This window comes from Syngnathus scovelli, chromosome 5, assembly GCF_024217435.2.
Source record: "Syngnathus scovelli strain Florida chromosome 5, RoL_Ssco_1.2, whole genome shotgun sequence".
NCBI lineage: Eukaryota > Metazoa > Chordata > Actinopteri > Syngnathiformes > Syngnathidae > Syngnathus > Syngnathus scovelli.
In genome coordinates, this window is record NC_090851.1 from 15349342 (window position 1) to 15371674 (window position 22333).

Consider the following 22333-nt stretch of genomic DNA (forward strand, 5'->3'; position numbering starts at 1 on the left):
GGACATATTTATTAAGAGCAAAAGTGGAGGCAAGAGTAGACTGAATACGAAGCTCTAGTCAGGGGGTGTTTTACGACCTTGTGTAGGATGAGACAAGGTAGGTTATTTATTACCGGCTGCATTCCAACATAATCATACGATAAGGATAATCTGAAAAACCCTAACAGACGTCGATCAGGTTTCAGGAATAACCACACTTCACCCGGATCAGTGGTTGTTTAAAACAAAGCAATGCGACCTCTGTTCATTATTTATACAACCTACAGCTGGTTTATGGTTTAACATTTCATATTTAATGCATTTAAATTTGTCGTCTATTTTAGGTCTATATATAGACCTAATTTAGACGTCTATTTTGGGTCTATAAAATAACCTAAAATAGATATCTATATCAGGTTACAGAAATAAACAATTCACATGTACGGGTCAATATGCTTGTTAAACACAAATCAACAACTTCTGTACATTACTTATACAACTTACAGCTGGTTGAAACTTTAAAATTTCGAAATATGATATTTGATGTTTTTAATTTAGACGTCTATTTTAGGTCTATACTGAGACCAATTTTAGACGTCTAAATTAGGTCTATACATGGACCAGACGTCTAATAGACGTCTATGGCTGACAGGGTAGCTATCTAACGATGCATTTTTCCTACAGCAGCAAGACAGTTGCCTTAGCGTCTGTTCGATGGAAATTCTGGTGTGAGGAGCTAACATGTAAATGGAGACGTGAATATAGCAAGCGGCAGAAAGAAAAAAAAGACAAATGAGATCAGCCCGTCTTGAACAAAAGTTCCCAGTAACGTGCGATTATAGCTATCACTACGCTATATAATCCTATGTACAACTGGAATCAACAGGTGGCTCCGTGGCGCAATGGACAGCGCATTGGACTTCTAGGCTTTCGTAGTGATTCAAAGGTTGTGGGTTCGAGTCCCACCGGAGTCGCAAGTTTTTGGGCACCTACGCTTTTTATTTTGTAGTTATTAGCACATTCTCACTGCGACGTAACCTATCAAACTTTTTTTTTTTAAATACAACGCTACATAATGAGTACCTTCTTCGAGTTTTGTTTTATCAAACCTTAAGAATACAAAGCTAAATAATGATTACCTTCGTCGCATTTTGTATTCTATGTTTAGAATTAATTCTTTGTAGTTCTAATTTAATGGCCTGTGAAATCGAGGCATGGCGATTTGCGACACGAGGCGCATATATATCAGCGAGATTTTAACGTTTGAGAACCTTCAGGAACATGACACCCAAAACGTGCCAATGTTTATTCTTACCAGTAGATGGCGTACATGCAAATATAGGACAATGCTGCAGTGAGTTATACCGCTGAAGGCAAGGTAGACAAGGTCAGAGAACAAGACAGCAGGTCGGGAGACGACTAACATAATGGGGAGGCTGATAAAATCAATGTATTTTCTTTTTCACATGGCTGTGTCAGTGGGGGTAAGAAATCGCACCTCATTCTTAAACTTGTTGCGTGTGTACTGTATTATTGTAGTCAGGGGTCACCACGCCGAGTCACTCGCATTTGTTAGGCAGTTTTAAATCGGATAGTGCATCTGCACAATCCAATGATATCCAATGGCGAATGAAGGCAATGTTGTGTATGTTCGTGTTTTCTATTAACTAGGTAACAATTATTTGTTCCAAAGTTGAAAGAAACAGCATCAATATTTGAAATAGACTTACCATAAACTATTTCAGTTTTGTTGTTGTTGTAATCAGTGTGTGTTATGGGCCTCCTCGGGTCAACAAACAAGTTCCAACTACTGTATAATAAATATAGTAATTATAACCACGTAGAGAGTGCCATTGTTACAAAGTTGAACAAGGTTGAACAGAGGCTGTGATTTACCAAAGTCAAATTCCTTGTTTGGCACGCTCAAACATGGCGAATAAAAAACTCTTGAATCTTGAAGTATTTGTGACAGTTGTTGCATATTGTTGATTCAACTAAAAAACAGTGCTACCTTGTCCAGGCACCTGTGCCATGTGAACAGATTGTGGTCCGCCTGCAGGCAGAGCTTGAGGAGCTGACAAATGTGATCAATGAACAGCACAGGTACATTCAGGTGCTCCACAGCCACCAGGCTCAGCAGCTAGAGCACATTCCCAACTCACATCTGGGAGCCCAAAACCCCTACAGAGGTACAGTTCTCTTTTCTTTCTGCCTGCTCACACCCAGAACACTAAATAACTGTGGACTACAGTTAAATGTCTTTTTATCATAGATGCCTTGCTGATAGGCTGAAAGTTTTTGTTGTTTGTTTTGGCACTTTTGGTCCAAGAAAGAACTTTGTAGGCGGCTCGGTGGCGCACTGGGTAGCACGTCCGCCTCACAGTTAGGAGGGTGCGGGTTCGATTCCACCTCCGGCCCTCCCTGTGCGGAGTTTGCATGTTCTCCCCGAGCCCGCGTGGGTTTTCTCCGGGCACTCCGGTTTCCTCCCACATCCCAAAAACATGCTTGGTAGGCCGATTGATCACTCCAAATTGTCCCTAGGTGTGAGTGCGAGTGCGAATGGTTGTTTGTCTCTGTGTGCCCTGCGATTGGCTGGCAACCGGTTCAGGGTGTCCCCCGCCTACTGCCCGATGACGGCTGGGATAGGCTCCGGGACCCCCGTGGGGACTAAGCGGTTCAGAAAATGGATGGATGGATGGATGGAAAGAACTTTGTCAAAAAATGAAAAATAATGAAAACAAAAAACCTTTGTATTAATTTCTAACATCAACCATATTTCCAGCTAAAACACTGCACACAACACAATTCAAAAATTTTCCAGACATGACTGCGTACGTGTTTGTGCGTGTGCGTGCATGCGCATGTGCGTGTGCAGACTGCTCCGAGGTGTTTGCTGATGGAAACGTCGCGAGTGGCTTGTATGCGATTCGCCCCGATGGCTTACCCACAGCGCTCAGTGTCTACTGTGACATGAACAATGGAGGAGGATGGACAGTTTTTCAGAGAAGGAGGGATGGCAAAGAGAACTTTGATAGGTGTGTGTGACTTTGCGAATGCTAAATCAATGTAACATTGAACATTTAAGTGTCTTAAGTAAATGCTCTGTGTGTGCAGAGCGTGGGTGGAGTACAAGCATGGGTTTGGGGACCTACATTCCCCTGATGGAGAATTCTGGATGGGCAATGATGCTCTACATCATCTCACCTCACAAGGTGTGTGCATACGTGCGTCTGTGTGTGCAAGCACACATTCGCATTGTCTCTAGGGTGATTTGTCACACATCAGATCTTTAATAAAACCTTTTCTAGGGGACTACGACCTGCGCATTGACATGGAAGATTTTGATGGTAAAGAAAGCTTTGCAGAATACAAGAAATTTAAAGTGGACAGTGAAACAGTAAGCTCACATCCTCCATTTCAAAGCACCTTATCTGTAACCTCGACCTTCCTTCTTTTCTCACAACAGTACGGCTCTTATTTAGACTAAAGTTTTCAGTTTCTAAGCACAAGCAAATGTGTACGGTTCTGTTGTGTGAATCCTTCAACAACTCCTATCCTTTTGCTTCATCGATGAAGTAGATTATTGGGACTGGTGCCACAAAAGATATATTTCAACTACATCCTCTTTTGTGACACCATGTCAGGACATTTGCTCTGCTCATTTTGGTTTTCATATAACTATTTGACAGTTTTCACAATTTTTTTCTGTTACTGACATTGAATGTGTGGAAGGACTTGTACCGATTGCATTTGGGGGAGTACAAGGGGAATGCAGGAGACGCCCTGGCTGACCTGCACACCACCAAGCACCCATCTCCAGGCAGCAGTTCGGCCGGAGTCAAATTCAGCACCTATGACAAGAAGCCCGGTGGAGCTGGCAAGTGCATCAGGCACAGCAAGTCAGGCTGGTGGTTCAGCAGGTCAAACTGTTTTCTCATTCCCACAAATCCACCATGCTGAAAAGCATCTTCATAAATGGGTTACACTGTAATTTTCTTCTCACATTGTGCATTCTTTTGCTCAGGTGCGATTCAGGGAACCTTAACGGTCATTACTACAAAGGACCATACCAAGCAATGACCACTGATGGCATGGTGTGGTACACATGGCACGGGTGGTGGTACTCCATCAAATCAGTGGTGATGATGGTACGAGCTGCTGACCTTAAGCATCCGCAGGTCAAGGCACCAAGAACACTGGACCCAAAGAAAGCGTCAGCTGATCGCTCTCATTACCCACCTGGCCAATAGGCTGAAAAGCAAGTCTAACTTTGCCGTTACAAAAGCATTTTGTATCATGTAGTCTGTGCTTCTGTTGTTTCATTTTTGGTATTACAGCACCACTGTAGTTGGATTGCAACAATTAAAACGTGACTAAAATCAAATGTCATACTGTATTTATCCTGTTTTCAAAATAAAAGAGACCATACTGTACTGAGGCATTGTGGGTACATTTGAAGTTTTTGAGGATTAAGACAGAAAAACAACTAAAAGGCTAGTGTCTCTCAATAAATGTTTTCATGCTGTAGGAAAGTTTTGTCAAATGTGACATTATAAGTGATCAGCTATGAAGTCAATGAGGGCTTGTTCTTCACATGTCCTGAGTGTTGTTGTTAGTCACCTAAATGTTGAACAGAGGCTGTGATTTACCGAAGTCAAATTCCTTGTTTGGCACGCTCAAACATGGCGAATAAAAAACTCTTGAATCTTGAATCTTGAATCTTTAGGTCATTTTACGAAGTGTCAATTAGTCTTATTTACCTGGGATTTTAGGTGACAGCAGGAATATAGTAGGTAAAAGCATTTTGCTTCAGGAAATGGGAGGTGGGATCTAATCTGACCAGCACAAACATAGCGAAACATCCAAGGAGAATTACATTCCACATAGTAGAGTAAGGTTGGAAGGAGCAAACTTAGAACAAGCACATCTAAGTTCAAGTCTATGGGTTTAGGTCAGTTGAAAGTTTGCATTTGCTTACATTAGCATGTGAAGTTCATTCAGTTCTTCAACAGGTCTAAAGCAGACCAATGATTGAGCTTCGCTCTTTGGAGAGAAAACCGTTCTCTTGAAAAGGAGAATAAGAACGAACATGTAAGACAGATTTTGGTTATGGTACACATCCCAACCAAGTTATTTCAGCCTCCTCCTTATTGTGTACATAACAAAAATAAAAAGTGAATAGCCATAATATATGAGAGGTGCTATATACAAACCCTGAGTAGTTAGTGCCAGCAATTTTCTTGAGAATAATGAAGACGTTTCTTGGCATTTGGTAGTCAGAAGCTAAACAAGGCCCATGATGTGCTTTCAAAGCACGAGTCTTTTACTGCAGAAAGTTTAAAATGTACAAGTTCATCATGAGATATGTATCCAACACTACAATTTTTGGATCTTCTATCCATCTGCATGGCGTTTTGAATGACCTGTTAGCGGAGAGAGAGCGTTATCTAGGCGATAAGGGTGCAGCGGCAGGGAACGACGCAGAGTTCCGTGGTGAGCTGAAGGGAGATGTAGGAGAAAGGCGGCGTGGACTCCCCAGCAGGTCGCCATTATGCAGTTTCCACAGCAGCTCTTCATTCTCCATTGAAAGACGCTTGTTGACCTTAGACTCATTCTGTAGTGTCTGCTGGAGTTTGGCCTGCTCGTTGGACAGCTGCCTGCAGTCATAGTTGCATAACATCATTTTCAAAGGGTCATACTTTTTTAGATGAACATACTAGAGATGACAGGCGTTGATTTTTTTTCTTCTCTTGAAAATATGCAGTTGAGATGGTTCACATTTTTTGGGAAATATACGTTGTAGACAGAATAATATATTATTTTATTTTATTATTATAATATCTTTGGTTGTTCTCCCTAAAAGTGTTTTGTCAATTTTTGTAGAGGCCCATCTGGAGGCATTGTTGTGCCAAGGAACTGTAATTGTGTTGTGGAGCTTCATCATCTCTACGCAATTACATAAACCTTTTTTTTACAGGGTGAGAATTATGTGCTTATCTTCCACTATTTTCAAGTGAGGAAAATTAAGGACAAAACTTTCTTTTTTTTAAATGATCTTTATATTCTTGTGCTTGAGTAGCTATATACTCAGCACAAATAAAAGTCTTGATGAGCCCACCTGTAATGTGTTTTTGTAGAGTCCCATCTGGAGGCATCGTTGTGCCAAAGAACTGTAATTGTGTTGTGAAGTTTCATCATCTCTACACAATTACATAAACCTTTTTTTTCCAGGGTGACAATTACATGCTGATCTTCCACTATTTTCAAATGAGGAAAATTAAGGACAAAACTTTCTTTTTTTAAATGATCTTTGTGTTCTTGTGCTTGTGCATGTGTAGATATCTACTCAGCACAAAAAAAAGTCTTGATGAGCCCACCTGTAATGTGTTTTTGAAGTAAGACCACTGCTTAGTAAATAAAGGTGACAATCCGACATACAATCTGTAGACATAGACACATGTATATATATATATATATATATATATATATATATATATATATATATATATATATATATATATATATATATATATATATATATATATATATATACATATATATATACATATATATATATATATATATATATATATATATATATATATATATATATATATATATATATATATATATATATATACGCACTTTGAGAGAGCAGCGTGTTTGTCCATCCTAGCTTTGTAGTCCTCGTTCTCCTGTTGAATTTTTGTCAGACATTCCTCCAATTTCACATTTGTCTCCACCTGGGACACATACAGCCATAAATATTTAGCCTTTATGTAGAAATGATGATAAGCCTAAAAATAAAGCTACTAACCAGTTTGTTCATTTCCATGAGCTTCTTTTCCTTTTGATGCAGCTGGTTATTCTTAATATCCAGCACCACCTTTAAACTTTCTAGCTCCTGCTCCAGGTAAAGAGTGTGGGAGTCCTTCTGCAAACACACACACACACACGCATGCACGCGCACGCACGCACGCACACACACACGCACACACACACACACACACGCACACACGCACGCACGCGCGCACGCACACACGCACACACGCACGCACGCGCACACACACACACACACACACACACACACACACACACACACACACACACACACACACACACACACACACACACACACACACACACACACACACACACATACACACACACACAGAATATCATTAAACACAGCACATACTGTGCTCTCTAATGGAGCCGCAAGTAACAGAAGCACATGTAATTTTTAAGTGTATTGGCTTTCATTAGATTGTGCATGTCTACCTAATGTTGTCATTTTCCATTAGTGTGAAATGCTTGCCTTGCAGTCTGATCTTATAAGTTACAAAGTGAATATTGTCCAGGAGTTTCGCTTTAGTTAAGGCATGTCAAACATCCGGCCCATTGGATCATTTAATCCGGCCCGGCATAAATTTCTGAGTATGTCAAAAAAAGAAGCGAGTCTCTATCTTATTTCTATCAAAAGTTATGATTTTTTTTAAATAAATACAAACCAAGTGCTCCCTCCGGCCACGGGAGGGCAGTAAATGTGTAAAAGAGCTCACGTCCAGCGGCATTGACACGAGTTAGTACTAAAACCAAACTGTCAATCTTGCTTCACAATTCACCACAAGTTATCGGTCAACACACCCTTCCCAAAATGGCACTGTCAAAAAAAAGAAAAGTGGACACGGAGTGCAGAGTTTTCGAGGAAAAATGGACTGAGCATTATTTATTCACAGAAGTTACTCTGCGCATTTCTCTTGTCTCACAGCTGTTCGTCCGGAGGCACCGGACCGTCCCGATGATGATTTGAAAAAAATATAAAGACAACATAACAGATTTTCTGCGAGAGTTTGAGCAGAGGTTTCAGGTATTCAGTGAACTTGAGAACAAATTTGGCTTTTTTCGCTCGCCATTTACAGTGAAGCCTTCTGATATGCCAGCTGACATTCAACTCGAGCTTATTGACTTGCAGTGCGATTCCGCTATGAAGGATAAATTTGGGTCCGTGGGATTGGATACGTTTTATCAATATCTCGTGCCAGGTTACCCCAAATTAACAGCCATGGCTGCAAACGTTCTATCCATGTTTGGGACTACTTATCTTTGTGAACAGGTTTTCTCCGTAATGAACAATAATAAAACAAAGCAGCGCTCAAGGTTAATAAATAAACACTTAAATGATATTGTTAAATGTGCTGCTACTCAGGATTTGACACCCAATATTGATACACTTGTGAAGGCAAAAAGATCCCAAGTTTCAGGAGCCAGCAGCAGCAAGTAGACTGCAGGAGTGCAGTGAAAGAGAAAAAAAGTGTGACACGAAATTTGTTTGCACTCATTAATACAGATCATTAAAAATAAGATTAATCTGGTTTCATACTAAAGACAGTTAATATTGTGCAGTATATTCTCAGCTTCAGTAGGCCCAGCCTAGTAGTTTGATCGGATGTAGTATAAGCATGCACTGCTATAACTTTTATTTTGTATTTCATTTTTTATTTATTTCAAAGCAGTACGACAATTAAGGCGAGAATATTTTTTTCATAGCTCTCACTTGAGTTTGTTAAGTGTGGTGAGTTGGTTCAGGTGTAAAACTGCATTCACTTCATTGTTAAAATAAACTAGTGAACCATGAAATCATTTTTTTTTTCATTGTTTGTGAAAAAAATGTGTTGTGCTTAGAAAAGATTCCTTGTCATCCGTGATTATAATATGTAGGGTAGGCTACAAATGTAGGCTGAATGATAAAGCATAGTACTGAAAAACAAAGCAAAATATTTGGAGTTGACATTCTTTTACTGATCCGGCCCACCTGAGAACAGAAAGTCTGGATCCGGCCCCAGAGCCAAACTGAGTTTGATATGCCTGAGTTAAGGTATGGGCAGGCGCAATCAGTTTGCATGCCAGCAGCTGTGTTCATATTCACTTCACCTTGATTTTGCTCTTTGAACTTAATGCTGGTTGTTATTTAGTCAATAGTGAAATGACAAGCAGAAGAGTCATGTGGTGTCATGTACGATGCTGGAAAAGTCATTACCAGATTCTTATCTGAGAGCATCCGCCTCTCTTCCTCTGCTTTCAGCTTTTCATTCATGGCCGCGTTTTCTGCTGACAGCGCATCTATTTTGTCCTGATCGGAGGAAGGCATTAAAGGCATTTGTTAACACTGATATACAATATTTAGGCTGCAGAATTTGCTTAAAAAATCTAATACATTTTAAATAAAAAACTAATCTTACAGAAAAAGTAGTTTCTGTTTCCTTTAATGTTTTGTTCAGGTTTTCCAGGTCGATCTCCTGAATTCTCTTTAGGTCTGAAATGAACAAATTCATGAACAAACATTTACATGAGATGTACCTATGAGTATAGATACTGTATGATACTGTATGTTACTGTATAACTGTTTAACAAGTGGGTTAAGTTATCTGTTTTGCGTTATTGGTTGATGGACTCACCTTGTAGGGCGGTTTCATGTTGCTGTTTGAGAGACACAATGATTTGGCGGTGACTCACTTCCTGGTTCTTCCTCTCAGCTTCATTCTTGGTCCTCGTCTCTTCCACCTACAAATCAAAGTTGATGATCAGTAACTTATTTTTTAAATGATGTCACTGTAAGCATGTTTTTTTGTTTTGTGCACATTAATCTGAGATCAGACCTTTTGATTCATCAAAACTATGTGAGATCCAATGTGAGTTTATCATTGTTGCGCAACAGTGTCATTAGTCGTGTCCCTAGTTTCATATAACACAAGTGAGGATAAAGTAGATCTACAGTTGGTTATTTTCACAAGTCAAGAATAATAAGCAATTTGTACTCCAATCTTGTGTTGTGCAGCAGTCTGTCATTTGTCATGTTTTGCTCATTTGTTACTGCTTTGTTAAGGATTTTACGAAAGTACAATGCATCCCGGTGGAGCACTGGTTAGCATGCACGCCTCACAATTCGGAGGGTGCAGGTGCGAGTCCACCTCCGGCCTTCCCTATGTGGAGTTTGCGTGTTCTGTCTCTGTGCCGGCATGGGTTTTCTCCAGGTCCATCCCAAAAACATGCTTGGCATGCTGATTGAGCACGCCAAATTGCCCATAGGTGTGAGTGCGAGTGCGGATGGTTGTTCGTCTCTGTGTGTCCTGCGATTGGCTGGCAACCAGTTCAGGGTGTCCACCGCCGACTGCCCGATGACTGCTGGGATAAGCTCCAGCATGCCCGTGACCCCGGTTGGGACACGGGGTACAGATAATGGATGGATGTACTATACATCCCTAAGACAAATGTAACACTTGTAATGTGTGTGCATAAATATAAGGAACGTATAGAATTTTAGCCTTAGCCCAAGAATTTGAAATTGTTTTGTTAAAATACTGTACTTTTCAGACTATAAGCCACTACTTTTTGCACAAGCTTTGAACCTTGCGGCTTGTAGTCCGATGCGGCTTTTTTTTGTGAATTGTTGATTTGGGTGAGCTGTTGCCAGAAAGCTGATTGGTGTAAGTTCTCTGACCTGTTGTTCCATTAACATGCGACATTTGTCAGCCTCCTCCTGGTATGTTTGATGGACTTTGTCCCACTCTGTTTGGTAAAAACTCCGCAATCTGACATATACAAACAAGACAGAATAAGAATTTTGGACATACGATTATGTGTTCTGTGTGTGGAAAAATCGGTACCTCTCCTCTAGCTGCACCAATTCATCCTTGTGTTGCTCATCCAGCCTTTTCAAGGCCTCCTCCAAATTTATGCGTGCCGCCTCCTTCTCCTTGTGCAAACTGTCACAGTATTGAGACGATGCAACTACACATACACAAGAATGATTTGAGTTAGACTTTCAATGACAAATTTCAACAATACTTTGCATACTATCACACTTTGAATGTAAAATTAATTTGCGTAGTGGATCAGGAAGTTATACTAATCATCGCCACTGACACGTGTGCACTCAATCCCAATAGACCACTTTGAAGGAGCATGAGTTTTTGCAGTCTGTTTGGAATAAATCCAAATAAAGTATTAAAGTAAAACAGTGACGGCTGTCATGAGCCGTTGGAGAGCTGCTGAAATGACTCAAAACCTGTAATATGAAGTTTCGCCTTTAGGGGCGATGTACTTTGTGCAGTCTCTGGAGCAGGGGTCACCAACGGTTGCGCGTTTGGCGGTGCGCTGCAGTTGCGCGATCGGACAAATATGCGCAAATGAAAAAATGCTTAAAAAAGGCGGTTTTTTTTTTCTCAAAATAGATTAAACATTTTTCCATTATTTGTAATGGACAAACTAGATTCGGAATTCGACCGATTCGCTTCTCGAACCGCCTTCTGGAACGGATTGAGGTCAAAAACTAAGGTTTGACTGTATTTTTGCTATTCTTGTTAAAATCACACTTACATGTGAACCGGAAATGACAATAATAACACAGTGAAAGCCAAATTGAGCAAATTGGATATTTCAGAAGTCTGTGTCAAACTGGTAGCCCTTTGCCTTAATCAGTACCCAGGAAGTAGCTCTCGGTTTAAGAAAGGTTGGTGACCCCTGCTCTGGAGCATGCAAGACGAAAGGCACCCGAGTCTAGAGCAGTGATGGCTAACCCGCGGCTCGCAAGCTGCATGCGGCTCTTTGCCTGGTTTCATGCGGCTCTTTTACGTTCATATCAACATTTGTGCTTGTGGGTTTTTTGTGCGTGTTGCTTCGCTTGAGTTCAATATGGTATTTCTGTCAAACGCGTATGCGCATGAGGTGAAATTCCGCAAAGGAGGAGGGGCAAACCCATTCGAGGAAACAAATAGTGTCAATTTTGCTCTCAAATTGGCAGGGAGAAAATACACAGCTAAACGAAAATATGAAGATGAACACAGGATGTTTTTAACAGAGTGGGAAAGTTTATATTTTTTTGTTGAACGCAGTGGCAAGCCATTCTGCCTGATATGTCAGACGTCATTAGTGCATTTCAAAGCTTCAAATCTTCAGCGCCACTTCAGCTCACTTCATGCTAATATCGATAAGGACTTTCCAAAAGGGACAGAATTTCGCAAGTGCAAGTAGGACACTTTAAAAAGTCAGGCAGAAAAAACGGTACAGTTTTTCCAAAAATTACGAAGCACTCAGATGCATCGCATCAACTGTCTTGGAACATTGCACGGTGACGGTGTTGAAATCTTGTCTCCTGAAAACAACAAAGTAAAACGAATGGTATCAGGCATCCAACAAAAAGAATTGCTTCGACTAGCACAGTGGTTCTTAACCTGGGTTCGATCGAACCCTAGGGGTTCGGTGAGTCGGCTTCAGGGGTTTGGCAGAGCTGGTATGTCATTGCCCCGCCCCGGCCTTCAACACAATCATTCCTGACATCCTGGTCAGTAAGCTTTGGCTTCCCCCTCTTACCTGCAGCTCGATAAAGGACTTCCTTCCTAACCAGGCACCAGCAGTCAAACCTGGGCCCCACCTCTCTTCCACCAGAACATTCAACACGGCCCCCCTCCCCTTCCTCTACAACCTTTACACCTCCGACTTTAAACTGGCCCACAACAGGAACATCATCGTGAAGTTTGCCAACGACACGACAGCGGTGTGGTTGATCTCAGGAGGTGACTAGTCAGCGTCCAGAAATAAGGTCCTGCGGCTGTCTGAGTGGTGAACAGCAAACAATCTGACACTAAACGCCGCTAAGTCAAAAGAGCTCATTCTAGACTTCAAGAGGTCCAGAACAGATCCACCTCGCCTCACCATTAAAGGCGACTCAGTAGGGAGAGTTACATCCTTCACCTTCTTGGGCACCACCACCAACCTCTCCTGGTCGGTCAACACCAAGGCTATCCCCAAGAAGGCACAGCAGTGTCTGCACTTCCTGAGACTGCTCAGAAAAAACATCCAACCATCCATCCATCCATCCATCCATCCATCCATCCATTTTCCGAACCGCTTAGTCCCCACGGGGGTCGCGGGCGTGCTGGAGCCTATCCCAGCTATCATCGGGCAGTAGGCGGGGGACACCCTGAACCGGTTGCCAGCCAATTGCAGGGCATCATCATCCAAAATCTGCTGCTAACCTTCTACTGATCCTCTATTGCAAGATATCACAGAAGATAATGATATGCCCCCTCCCATCCCTCAGTGACGTACACTCAACCCGCTGCCTCAGCAGAGCGCAGTCCATCATCAGAGACTTACCACCTATTTTGCTTGCTGCACTCTGGCAGATGCTACAGGTGCATCCAACAATAACAGACTTAGGGACAGCTTCTTCCCAAAAGCCATCACTACCCTAAATGCACACATGCACAGGTCACCAAATACACACAAAGCTCTCACTGTATGAAGTCTGTAAAGCCACTTGCAATTTCATTGCACCTCCAGTTTGTCTGTTGTTGTACAATGACAATAAAAGCCTTTTGGTTCTCCTCCCCCATGGAAAAATTAATCTCGAAAACCTTTCTTGCAGAACTGATTCAAAAAATTGTTGACAAATATTATCAACTAATATTTCACAGATAATGCAATAGTGCCTTTAACTTCAATGTGTCACACAGTACAACACAGCTGGTGGTACTGGAAAAGAGAGCTAGAAATTAACCACATCCAGTAGCTGTGATCATATTTTCACTTGTAATTTAACTACTGTATATGCAGTAACAACTGGCTGTTGCTACGGCAGTTGCTGTTACCCTTTGAATAGAACTCACTGTGTGTGTGCTTTGTGGGCGTGCAGCTGCTCCAGTGGTGATGGAAACAAAAAGTCAATAACAGCTGAGGGAAATATTATAGTCCAGCTCGCGCTTCAATGCACATAGTGGACAGAATACTGTATATGAATGTGTGTATTGTTGTGGCAGGTGGCTGTGTTAAATAAATGTACAATTTCTATTCTCAACTCTCTAACGTATGCTTTGGCACTCATTCAGGGCTACTTAGCCCAGAGTATGCCAAACAAAACAAACCAAGCAAGACAATTCTTTTTTAGCTAGACAGTTGCAACAGATAGAGCATGTGACGTAACATGTCACAGGAAAACTATTAAACCGCCGAATGGGACACAACAGGTTGTTCCTGTTAAGACTCACTGAAAGAGAATGAAGGTTTTACTAACAGTGTGGTCTGCGTGTGTGTGTACGTGTGTGTTTGTCTGTGTGTGAGAGCAATGGTCTTACACTGCAAACACTCTTTAGCTCCGTGTTTAAAGACATGAGCCAAAGGTCAAACACGCAGTAAAAGAAACATTATAGTCAGCGATGCGACAAATGGTGGAATGAAAGTGGAAAGTGCGAAGTGTTCATCAAAGAAAAATGTCTGCGACCAGGAAAGGCCTTTTCAGTTTGGAGTTATGGAGTATTAGGAAATGCTTAGGTACTGTAAAACCTCCATACATTTTTGGAATACACTTTCTATATGAGTGTCTTGATAAATAACACTGCATTCACACACTGTAATTGTTTTAATGTATTAGTTAGGTCGCCCTCAGACGAGCTTCCATAGTAGAAGCTATACTTTGCTAATAATGACTGTGGGGCACAGCTCCTCACAGCATCCCCAATCCAACCCTTAATGCCCAGGGAGGCATGGGGTACCATTTTATAGTCTTTTTGGTATGACTCAGCCAGGAATCGAATCCACGACCTCCCAGTCTCAGGGCGGACACTCATACCACAAGGACACTGAGCTGGTTTAATGTATTCTTAGCTGTAAGTCAAGTTAAATTCATGCATAAACGAGTTAACGCAGGACAAAACTGAAATGGTGTAGTAAAATATACTCACACTAGTCTAATCAAACGCATATGAATCCCAAAATTCAATATTAACCCTTTTTCTGCTCTGTATCGCATTGCTCTTTGATGTTAATACTCTTATCTACAAGGTCTGACATGGACATGTCCTCACTTCATAATACACAACTGCATCACTGTAAATTTCTTAACTTTGATTATTTCTTAGTCTTTCCAATATCAAGGGAAGCATTTTTGTTTTTCTAAATGCTATGAATGAAAGAATAAATGAATGGTTGCGTGAATAAAAAGGCATGGCCACGAACGTGCCGTGCATGTCAAAAATGCCCCATGGGCTTTTGACTGTGTATTGTTTACTCCTTATTTCTCTTCTGCAAAGTGGTAATTAGAATCATCCAGTTTGGGTGAGCAGACACGCTTTTGTGTCCGGGCAATTTTGCCGTGCCCCGGTTCACCTCTTCCAACTTGACTGCGGGACAGAGCGCTCACATTATTCCAGCGAATGAATGCCACTGTGCAGTGAACGACATGTACGAAGTGTAGCGTAGAGCAACCAAAAATATCTTGATCTTGTCACTCCGGCACACAATTTGAGTTTTCTGTTGCCTGGGTTTTCCGTTGTTAGTCAATCTGAATAAAACAATCATACGCGCATGTACGGTATGTACAGTATGGAAATGACAGGCAGGTTAGAGCCTGTGCAGTTGCCCTACAGCTCTCTTTTCCCTTTTCTGAGAAGCGCATTGCTAAAAACAGAAATAATGAGCACAGTGTCCACAGTGAAAGTTATTTGTGATTATCATTTCTTTGGGTGCTTACCCAGCTCCTCTTTCAGCTTTGCCAGTTCTAGCGACAAGTCCGTCTTTAGCTTGAAAGCCTCTTCATGCTGCAGAAAGAGAAAAAAACAATATAACACGAGAAACCATCTCAACAATAAAAACAGTATTGCATTAGATTTGTTCCAAAATCCAATCTTTTATCTGTGTACAACACATTCATCTGCCACAACATTAAGTATTCTATAGGCGAGATAAAAAAGACATGTTAGCTCCACTACATGTTTATATGCTTTGTTGTGGTAGTGGATTGTAATTTTGTTGCTAAATTTGATGATATTAATGAATATTAGCACAGCAAGATGCAATGCTACATTATGAGCTAACACCTCTCTGACGATGACAGAAAAATCAGCATATTGGCAAAAGCTGATTTTTGTGATAGTTTTTACATTGGATCTCATTTGTTTCTGCAGGTGTACCTATAAAGTGTGTACTATGACTCGTGTCAGGTTCCTACAGAAAATTCAAGGCTGCAAAAAAAGTTGACACCTGCTAACAAAATGAGAATTTGCCAACAGAACCGTCTTTAACATGAATTCCCCGTCACACACGAGGCTGACTCCACCTAATTATTCACACAGCATAAAACACGTTGCATACACCAGATGACCACGTTCAGTGTACTTTTCAACACTCTTGCATCTTTCACTGACACACAAGCACAAAATAACAACACAAAAGCGGTGCAATTTACGTACAATAGAAAAAGGGGATTTTTGTGCCTGGCTGCGCACGCACGCACGCACGCACGCACGCACGCACGCACGCACGCACGCACGCACGCACGCACGCACGCACGCACGCACGCACGCACGCACACACACACGCAGCCATAAAGTCCATTTGTTGCTCGAGGAGTCAGTTAAGTGAAAAATCAGACTGAGGTGAAAAACAACATTGACTGTGAAAAACAACTGTTAGCCCGGGTATGGGCGCCAACCCTAAATAAATTGTATTATTAAACTTTTTTTTTTTTTTTCCGGTCATTTTGCCTGCAATGACTGCGTTTCCCCAGTAGATGGGGAACCACTCGCCTGCGCATTTACTACCGGAAGCCGTGTCAGAAAGCTCGGTGCACACTCAGTAGTACGGAAATGGCGCACTCGCGCTCTATTTGTATCAGTGCCGAATTTAGAGCGTGGGCTGTGACGACAGCATTCTTGTAATTTGCGCGCCGAGCTTTCGGATACAGTTTTACGCTAAAGCCACCCACAAACCTTCCCCTGGAATCCTTCCATTAAAATGAGTCGCCCAAGGAAAAGCAAGGTGGACCCTGAGTGCCGAGTGTTTAAAAAGAGTGGCCAATTTGGGTCGACGTACGCGACGTGATGTTCAGCCACATGAACATCAACATCAACCCGTCAAGGATCTAGGTAAACGGACCAACACCTCGGATCTCTCCTAAGAATTGCCACAACAAATTTTACTCCAGACTATGACACACTAGCAAAAAAAGGGAGACCAACAACACTGTTCCCACTGAAAATGAAGGGGAGGCTTTCAAGTTTGTTGTAAAAAAATGCATTTTGAATATGAGCTGTACAAATAGCAGGGATTGAAACTAGCGACCATTCTCATTTTCAAACAATGCAGGATGCTCAAGAACATTGATGCACCACCTGTTTGTGACTAATCTTAACCTGTAAAGTTCTTAAGGCTTACTTTAAGGAAGTGTTTCCCGTTTCCTCACCTCTGTTACCAGGTGTTTGTGAGTTAAAACTCTGCTCTGATTTTCAGATACCCCTCACCGTGTTGCCGTTTTGATTACTTTATTTGGATGTATGCTTTCACCGATTCTTCAAGATGATATTTGGTCAGAATGTTTGCCGTTTGATGTGATCTCATAAGATAAACATACATCTTTCATTAATCTGACCTGCAGGCACTGAAGTGATGGAGACTGTTATTCATAATAACTGTCGTATTTTATGAGAATCACTGATAGCAGTTTTTTAGGGATGTTTTTTTTTTTTTAATGCTGTTAATAAATGCATTTTTTTTCAAAAAACTATTTTTGAATATCCATGCTTTACTACCTACTAAAGGCCCAAATCTTTTATGCAATGACCTTTACAGGTCGTTTATATTACTTCACACAAACACTACATCCATCTGCTCCTGGTTCGGCCCCCCGGTCAAAATTTAGAACCAAATTCGGCCCGCCAGTCAAAAAGTTTGCCCACCCCTGTGTTAGCCTCTTCAAGCAGTCGTACAAAGCTGGTAATAAAATCACATGTCATAAACCAACGCGATAAGGATAGTTCAAGCTTCACGATGGCGTTTGTTCAGCCTTCTATTACTTAAACGCATTCATGATTAATAGCGAACTGTTTTTTTTAGTAATCCAGATGGAAAAGCAGCATTCAAATCAGACAACTAAGTGGTATCACTCAAAAAGAGTCCTCTAGTTTGTCACATTACTTCTGAGAGGGTTTCCAAAGCTGCAATGACGAGCACTAAAAAGAAAAACAGACCTTACGTTTCTTCTTGCGAACATGGGGAGCCTTGTATTGAGCTTTGCTGGCTGTGGAGCCCATGATGGTTTAATTAAAAAACACAGTTATACACACACACACGCAAACAAACAAATACTCAGGCACACAAACCACACACACACTTGTCTCTTCAGCTCATTTCTCACTCCTTCATCGTCTCAGCAGCATATGGCAAAAGACATGTCTTTCACCGTCTTCCCTGTGTTGTGGATGGCTCAGTCAGTCATTTAAACTCCACCCACACACTACCTGCTCCCCAAAGTGCTGCTTGTCCTCTCTCCACCCTCTATCCGGCCCGCCCCCTCCAGTCTGGAATACCGTATGATGTAGGAATTCAAGTTATTTGGACACACACGTCTCTCTCACCCTCTTAGAGTACTCAAGTATTCTTAACTCCCTGTCTCTGGTATCTTGGTGCATCAATCATTTACATACAAAACTTGAAAAGCTGCAGTCAAAAGAATACCTCACCATTTTCTCTGGCTCTTTATCATTACTGCTCAGAAAGGACAAATTGGAATGTCAATGGTGTAAAATTCTACATCATTATGAATGCATTTGCTGTCCCATAGCAGCAAGCAAGACAAACAAGCCGACCAAATCCAAAGAATGTGGCTTTAAAGTACCCTGACATCAACCATCCTGAAAAAAAAAGCTCCAAGCCTTGTCACAACAGCAAAGAGGGCCACCGCCTACCCGAAAAACCCTCAGGGGAAGGTGTCGGCATCAAGTGTTCGGTCGTTATTCGCCAGTCACCTTTTGAGTGCAGGAGGCAGATTAGATAATCATGGAATTCATGGAGACGTTATCTCACGCTTTCAAATCAAAGAGTGATAGCAGCTGCATTCCTCCACTACACTAACACCCTCCACCCTCCCATCTACGTTGCACCATCAATAAACCAGTCAGGAGCAAACACACAAAAACTTTAACAGGCAGTGGGATGGGATTTTCCAAAAGATAAGGAGAAACATTTCCTCAGAGAGTCAGTGCATGGTATATACGGTAACAGCTGTTCTGTTCTGCTTGTGTAAATATTGTATGTATGCACATTTGCTACTACATTTGTGCCAAAAAGCATTTAGCTAATTTTTTTCCCCCTGTCTGGAATAAACACTAAATGCAATTTATATATCACAAATAAATTAGATCAGTTCTTATTCTTAAAAAATCCAGACAGTGGTATCTTATCTTACAAGTTTCATTTCATTTGCGATGTAACCAAATGTATACCCAATTCATTATTATATCAATGGTTCCATTAAAATTAATTGAAATTCCATACATTTCTGTTTTTACCAACGTCAATATAGCGCAGAGTGCATTGTCTAAAACCGGGGTGACAAACGTAGGGCCCGCATACGCTTGGTGACAACAGAATGGCCCATCGGCAGTTCCTATGCAGGGAGTCTTCTGCCTGTCAGGCAATTTGTATGCAGTTCATTTTTATTCAGCTTATTTTGAAACAAGCACCATATAACCGTAAATGTTGGTTGTTATGTGATCCACGCACATAGAGAAAAAAAAGAATGCTTCCAATTCGTGCATGTGGTAAAGAAGCAACGCCTGTATCGTACCATGTATTGTTTAAAATAATTTCAGGTGCAAGGGCACAGTTGAAAATTGTTTTTTTAAAACATACTTTGGACATGTTTATTATATGTTGATTGTTTCAATGAAATGTTTTGATACATGCTAACAATTTGCAGTGGAGATGGGTTACTAATTGTTTGTGCAGGTTAAAGCTTACGTCATTTAAATTCATTGTTTGGTTTAAGTTAAAATATGCCAAATTTCAAAAGTAAGCTACTGCGTGACGATTATTTTCACAGCTAATTCAAGTTTGAATCTGTATGCCATTACTGATTTAAGGGCTTTTTGGGGAAAAGATTTATGACAAACTGGCCCGCCCACTTTTGGAGCTCAACTTCCTGTTTTTTCCCCATCTCAGCCTGTCTACATCACAGGAGGAAGCCAAGCATTGTAATGTCTAGTTTCCTGTCTTAATTTGGCTTTGATTTTTCTATTGTCACCGAGTGTCTGAAATGGTGGTTGCCATTCAAATTCATTTGCACATCCATGTTCTTGTTCACTTCAACCGGTGAAAATATGAATGCTTTCGGCACAATATTCTGGATTTACTCACTCAAATTTAAGCTCCTATGAGCAAAACCCAATATCATCTCCAGAAAATCAAAAGTACGACGCTAATCGGTTTTTAAATTATTTTTACAGGTTGAAGTGAACAATAGGAGGAATGCGCAAATCCATTTTGTTGCCGATTGATCTTAGTTTTCAGACATTTAGCGAGGCTAAAGTTGTTACAGCTCCATTGGCAGTCATGCAAACAGACATGGTAGTTAGCTCCCGCTAGTTCCTATGGCTTGTTGAGGCATTCATCCACCAGGATTGTACTTTCTGGTAAAGGTAAACCCTTTTAAATTACCTGGACCCAATGGCGAATCCACTATTAACACATCTCACACACATATGAATAATCTTCTATGACAATCTTGTAGGACATAAAATTGTGGGGCGTTTGAGGCCCTTGTTCACAAAGGGGCAAAAACAGCGTGTTAAGGGTCCTAACCCTAACCTGAGGCTTTGGACTTGAATTTGACCTTCTGGAGCCATTTACAGGCGTTATTTTATATTTGTGTTTCACAGGATTTATTTCAAATGCATCACTGACTGTGTCACTCCACTTTTCTTTCTTTTGAGGGGAGCTTTATCTGAAGCTTTTTTGTAATACTAATTTTAGGTCGCAGCACAAAGTAAATTTAAAAAACTTATGAGTTAGGGCACTGAAGTCAAAGTACATCTAGGCAGAATTATAATCAATCTAAAATTCCCTACCTAATGCTCAAATAAAGGGAGCTTAGTAGTAAATTCATTGTATACCAAGTAAGTGATCCATTTCCTGGACTCTGAATGACTACATCCTGGTCCTGTCTAAAATAGCACCCACTCCTTTTTAAGGAACAAAACAAACATTTTCTTATTAAGTTTAATTAATCTGATGACAAATAAAGCTGAGCAAATGGAAGTGAAAAATGAAATGAAAACTGGGTCAAAAGTCTGGAAACTCACAAAAGAGAAACACAATGATAAAATACATTAAAAGATCTGTCTTGTCATGCTATAGGTAACGCAAGCTTCTTGTGAGGAGGCAGGGCTAAGAGGGTATGCCGTGGTGAAAGTACTATTGAGTTATTGGCAGCTGGGTACGGAGTCCAAAGATCCTCTCTGTGTTAAATCCTCAGTGCCACTACACGGTCCACCCATACAAATAACACTATCTACATCAGCTAGTTATTTGATGATTTAATTTTATGATGCAGGTGCTTCATTCATACACAACACAGAAGGAACAATGGGCTATAAGAAGCATTTGGAACCATACTGAGTAGAAACTAACAGTGTTATTATTGAAACCGCTGCCGTTAGCCTTTCTGTCACGCTGTCGCAAGTGGCAAAAAATGAAAGTTGTTTGCCCCAGAGAGAACATCCCGATAATAAATTATATGCCACCGCAATAACCGACTTGGGTTAGATTCTACCCTTGGCTACAATGCAGAGTGGAGCCCTGGTTAAAGTAGGTCATTTTAAACTCAAAACCTATTGGTGTTGTTGCGGGTATTCTGACAGCTTAGTGCGCGGCGGCTGTGTCTGTGTGACGAGTGTATGCAGAGAGAAATGTTCTGGAGGAAGATGGCAGGCTCATGAGTGTGCTGTTGTGAACTAGGAGCGGATAAGAACAAAGAGTGAATACTGAGTGGAAACAGTGGTGTGTGTGTTGTTGGGCTGCTGGGCTTCCCACGTTGACGACCTGCAATGACTGTGACCCCGTCAGCAACTCCAACCTTGGAGAAATGTCTCCCCTGCTTCCACTGACTGCGATGGAAATAAGGAATGGATAATATATAAGTGAATGTGAGGATTTGTAAAGTTCTTTGGCAGCCACCGTATGCTGTAGATACTCTGATATATACACTCCACCATATTTTCAATTTTAATCAAAATTGGTTTCTCATCTCTTGGACTATGGCGGACAGCCGGACACATGATTGTATGAATAAGGATGGATAGACAAGGACAGAAGGGTGCGCAGGTTGCGGAACAAAATGATGGCATGTATTTATTTAATTATTTATAATCAATTACAATTTTATATTTCTGTATTTATTTGTTTTTCCCCCTCACCTTCGAAAAAACTGGACCATAAAAAAAACGTGACCCCTGAGAATTCTTATACAGGATGGTCTTTTCTACTTTTTGTGAAGTAATAATAAAGAGCTAATAATGAACCA

At 41.1% G+C, this 22333-nt stretch overlaps 1 protein-coding gene and 1 non-coding gene across 2 annotated transcripts; both read left to right on the forward strand.

Annotated features, from left to right (window-relative positions):
• Window positions 1-620: 620 nt before the first annotated feature.
• Window positions 621-4691, forward strand: LOC125969467 (fibrinogen-like protein 1). The gene is made up of 7 exons (XM_049721573.2): window positions 621-1463; window positions 2000-2168; window positions 2855-3014; window positions 3094-3191; window positions 3288-3376; window positions 3712-3899; window positions 4004-4691. Exons 1-7 carry the CDS (start codon window positions 1407-1409, stop codon window positions 4227-4229), a joined length of 987 nt encoding a protein of 328 aa, XP_049577530.1. The 5' UTR covers window positions 621-1406; the 3' UTR covers window positions 4230-4691.
• trnar-ucu (transfer RNA arginine (anticodon UCU)) lies at window positions 868-953 on the forward strand. Its single transcript is given in 2 exon segments — window positions 868-904; window positions 918-953. It is a non-coding gene; the product is annotated as a tRNA-Arg (tRNA).
• Window positions 4692-22333: the final 17642 nt, after the last annotated feature.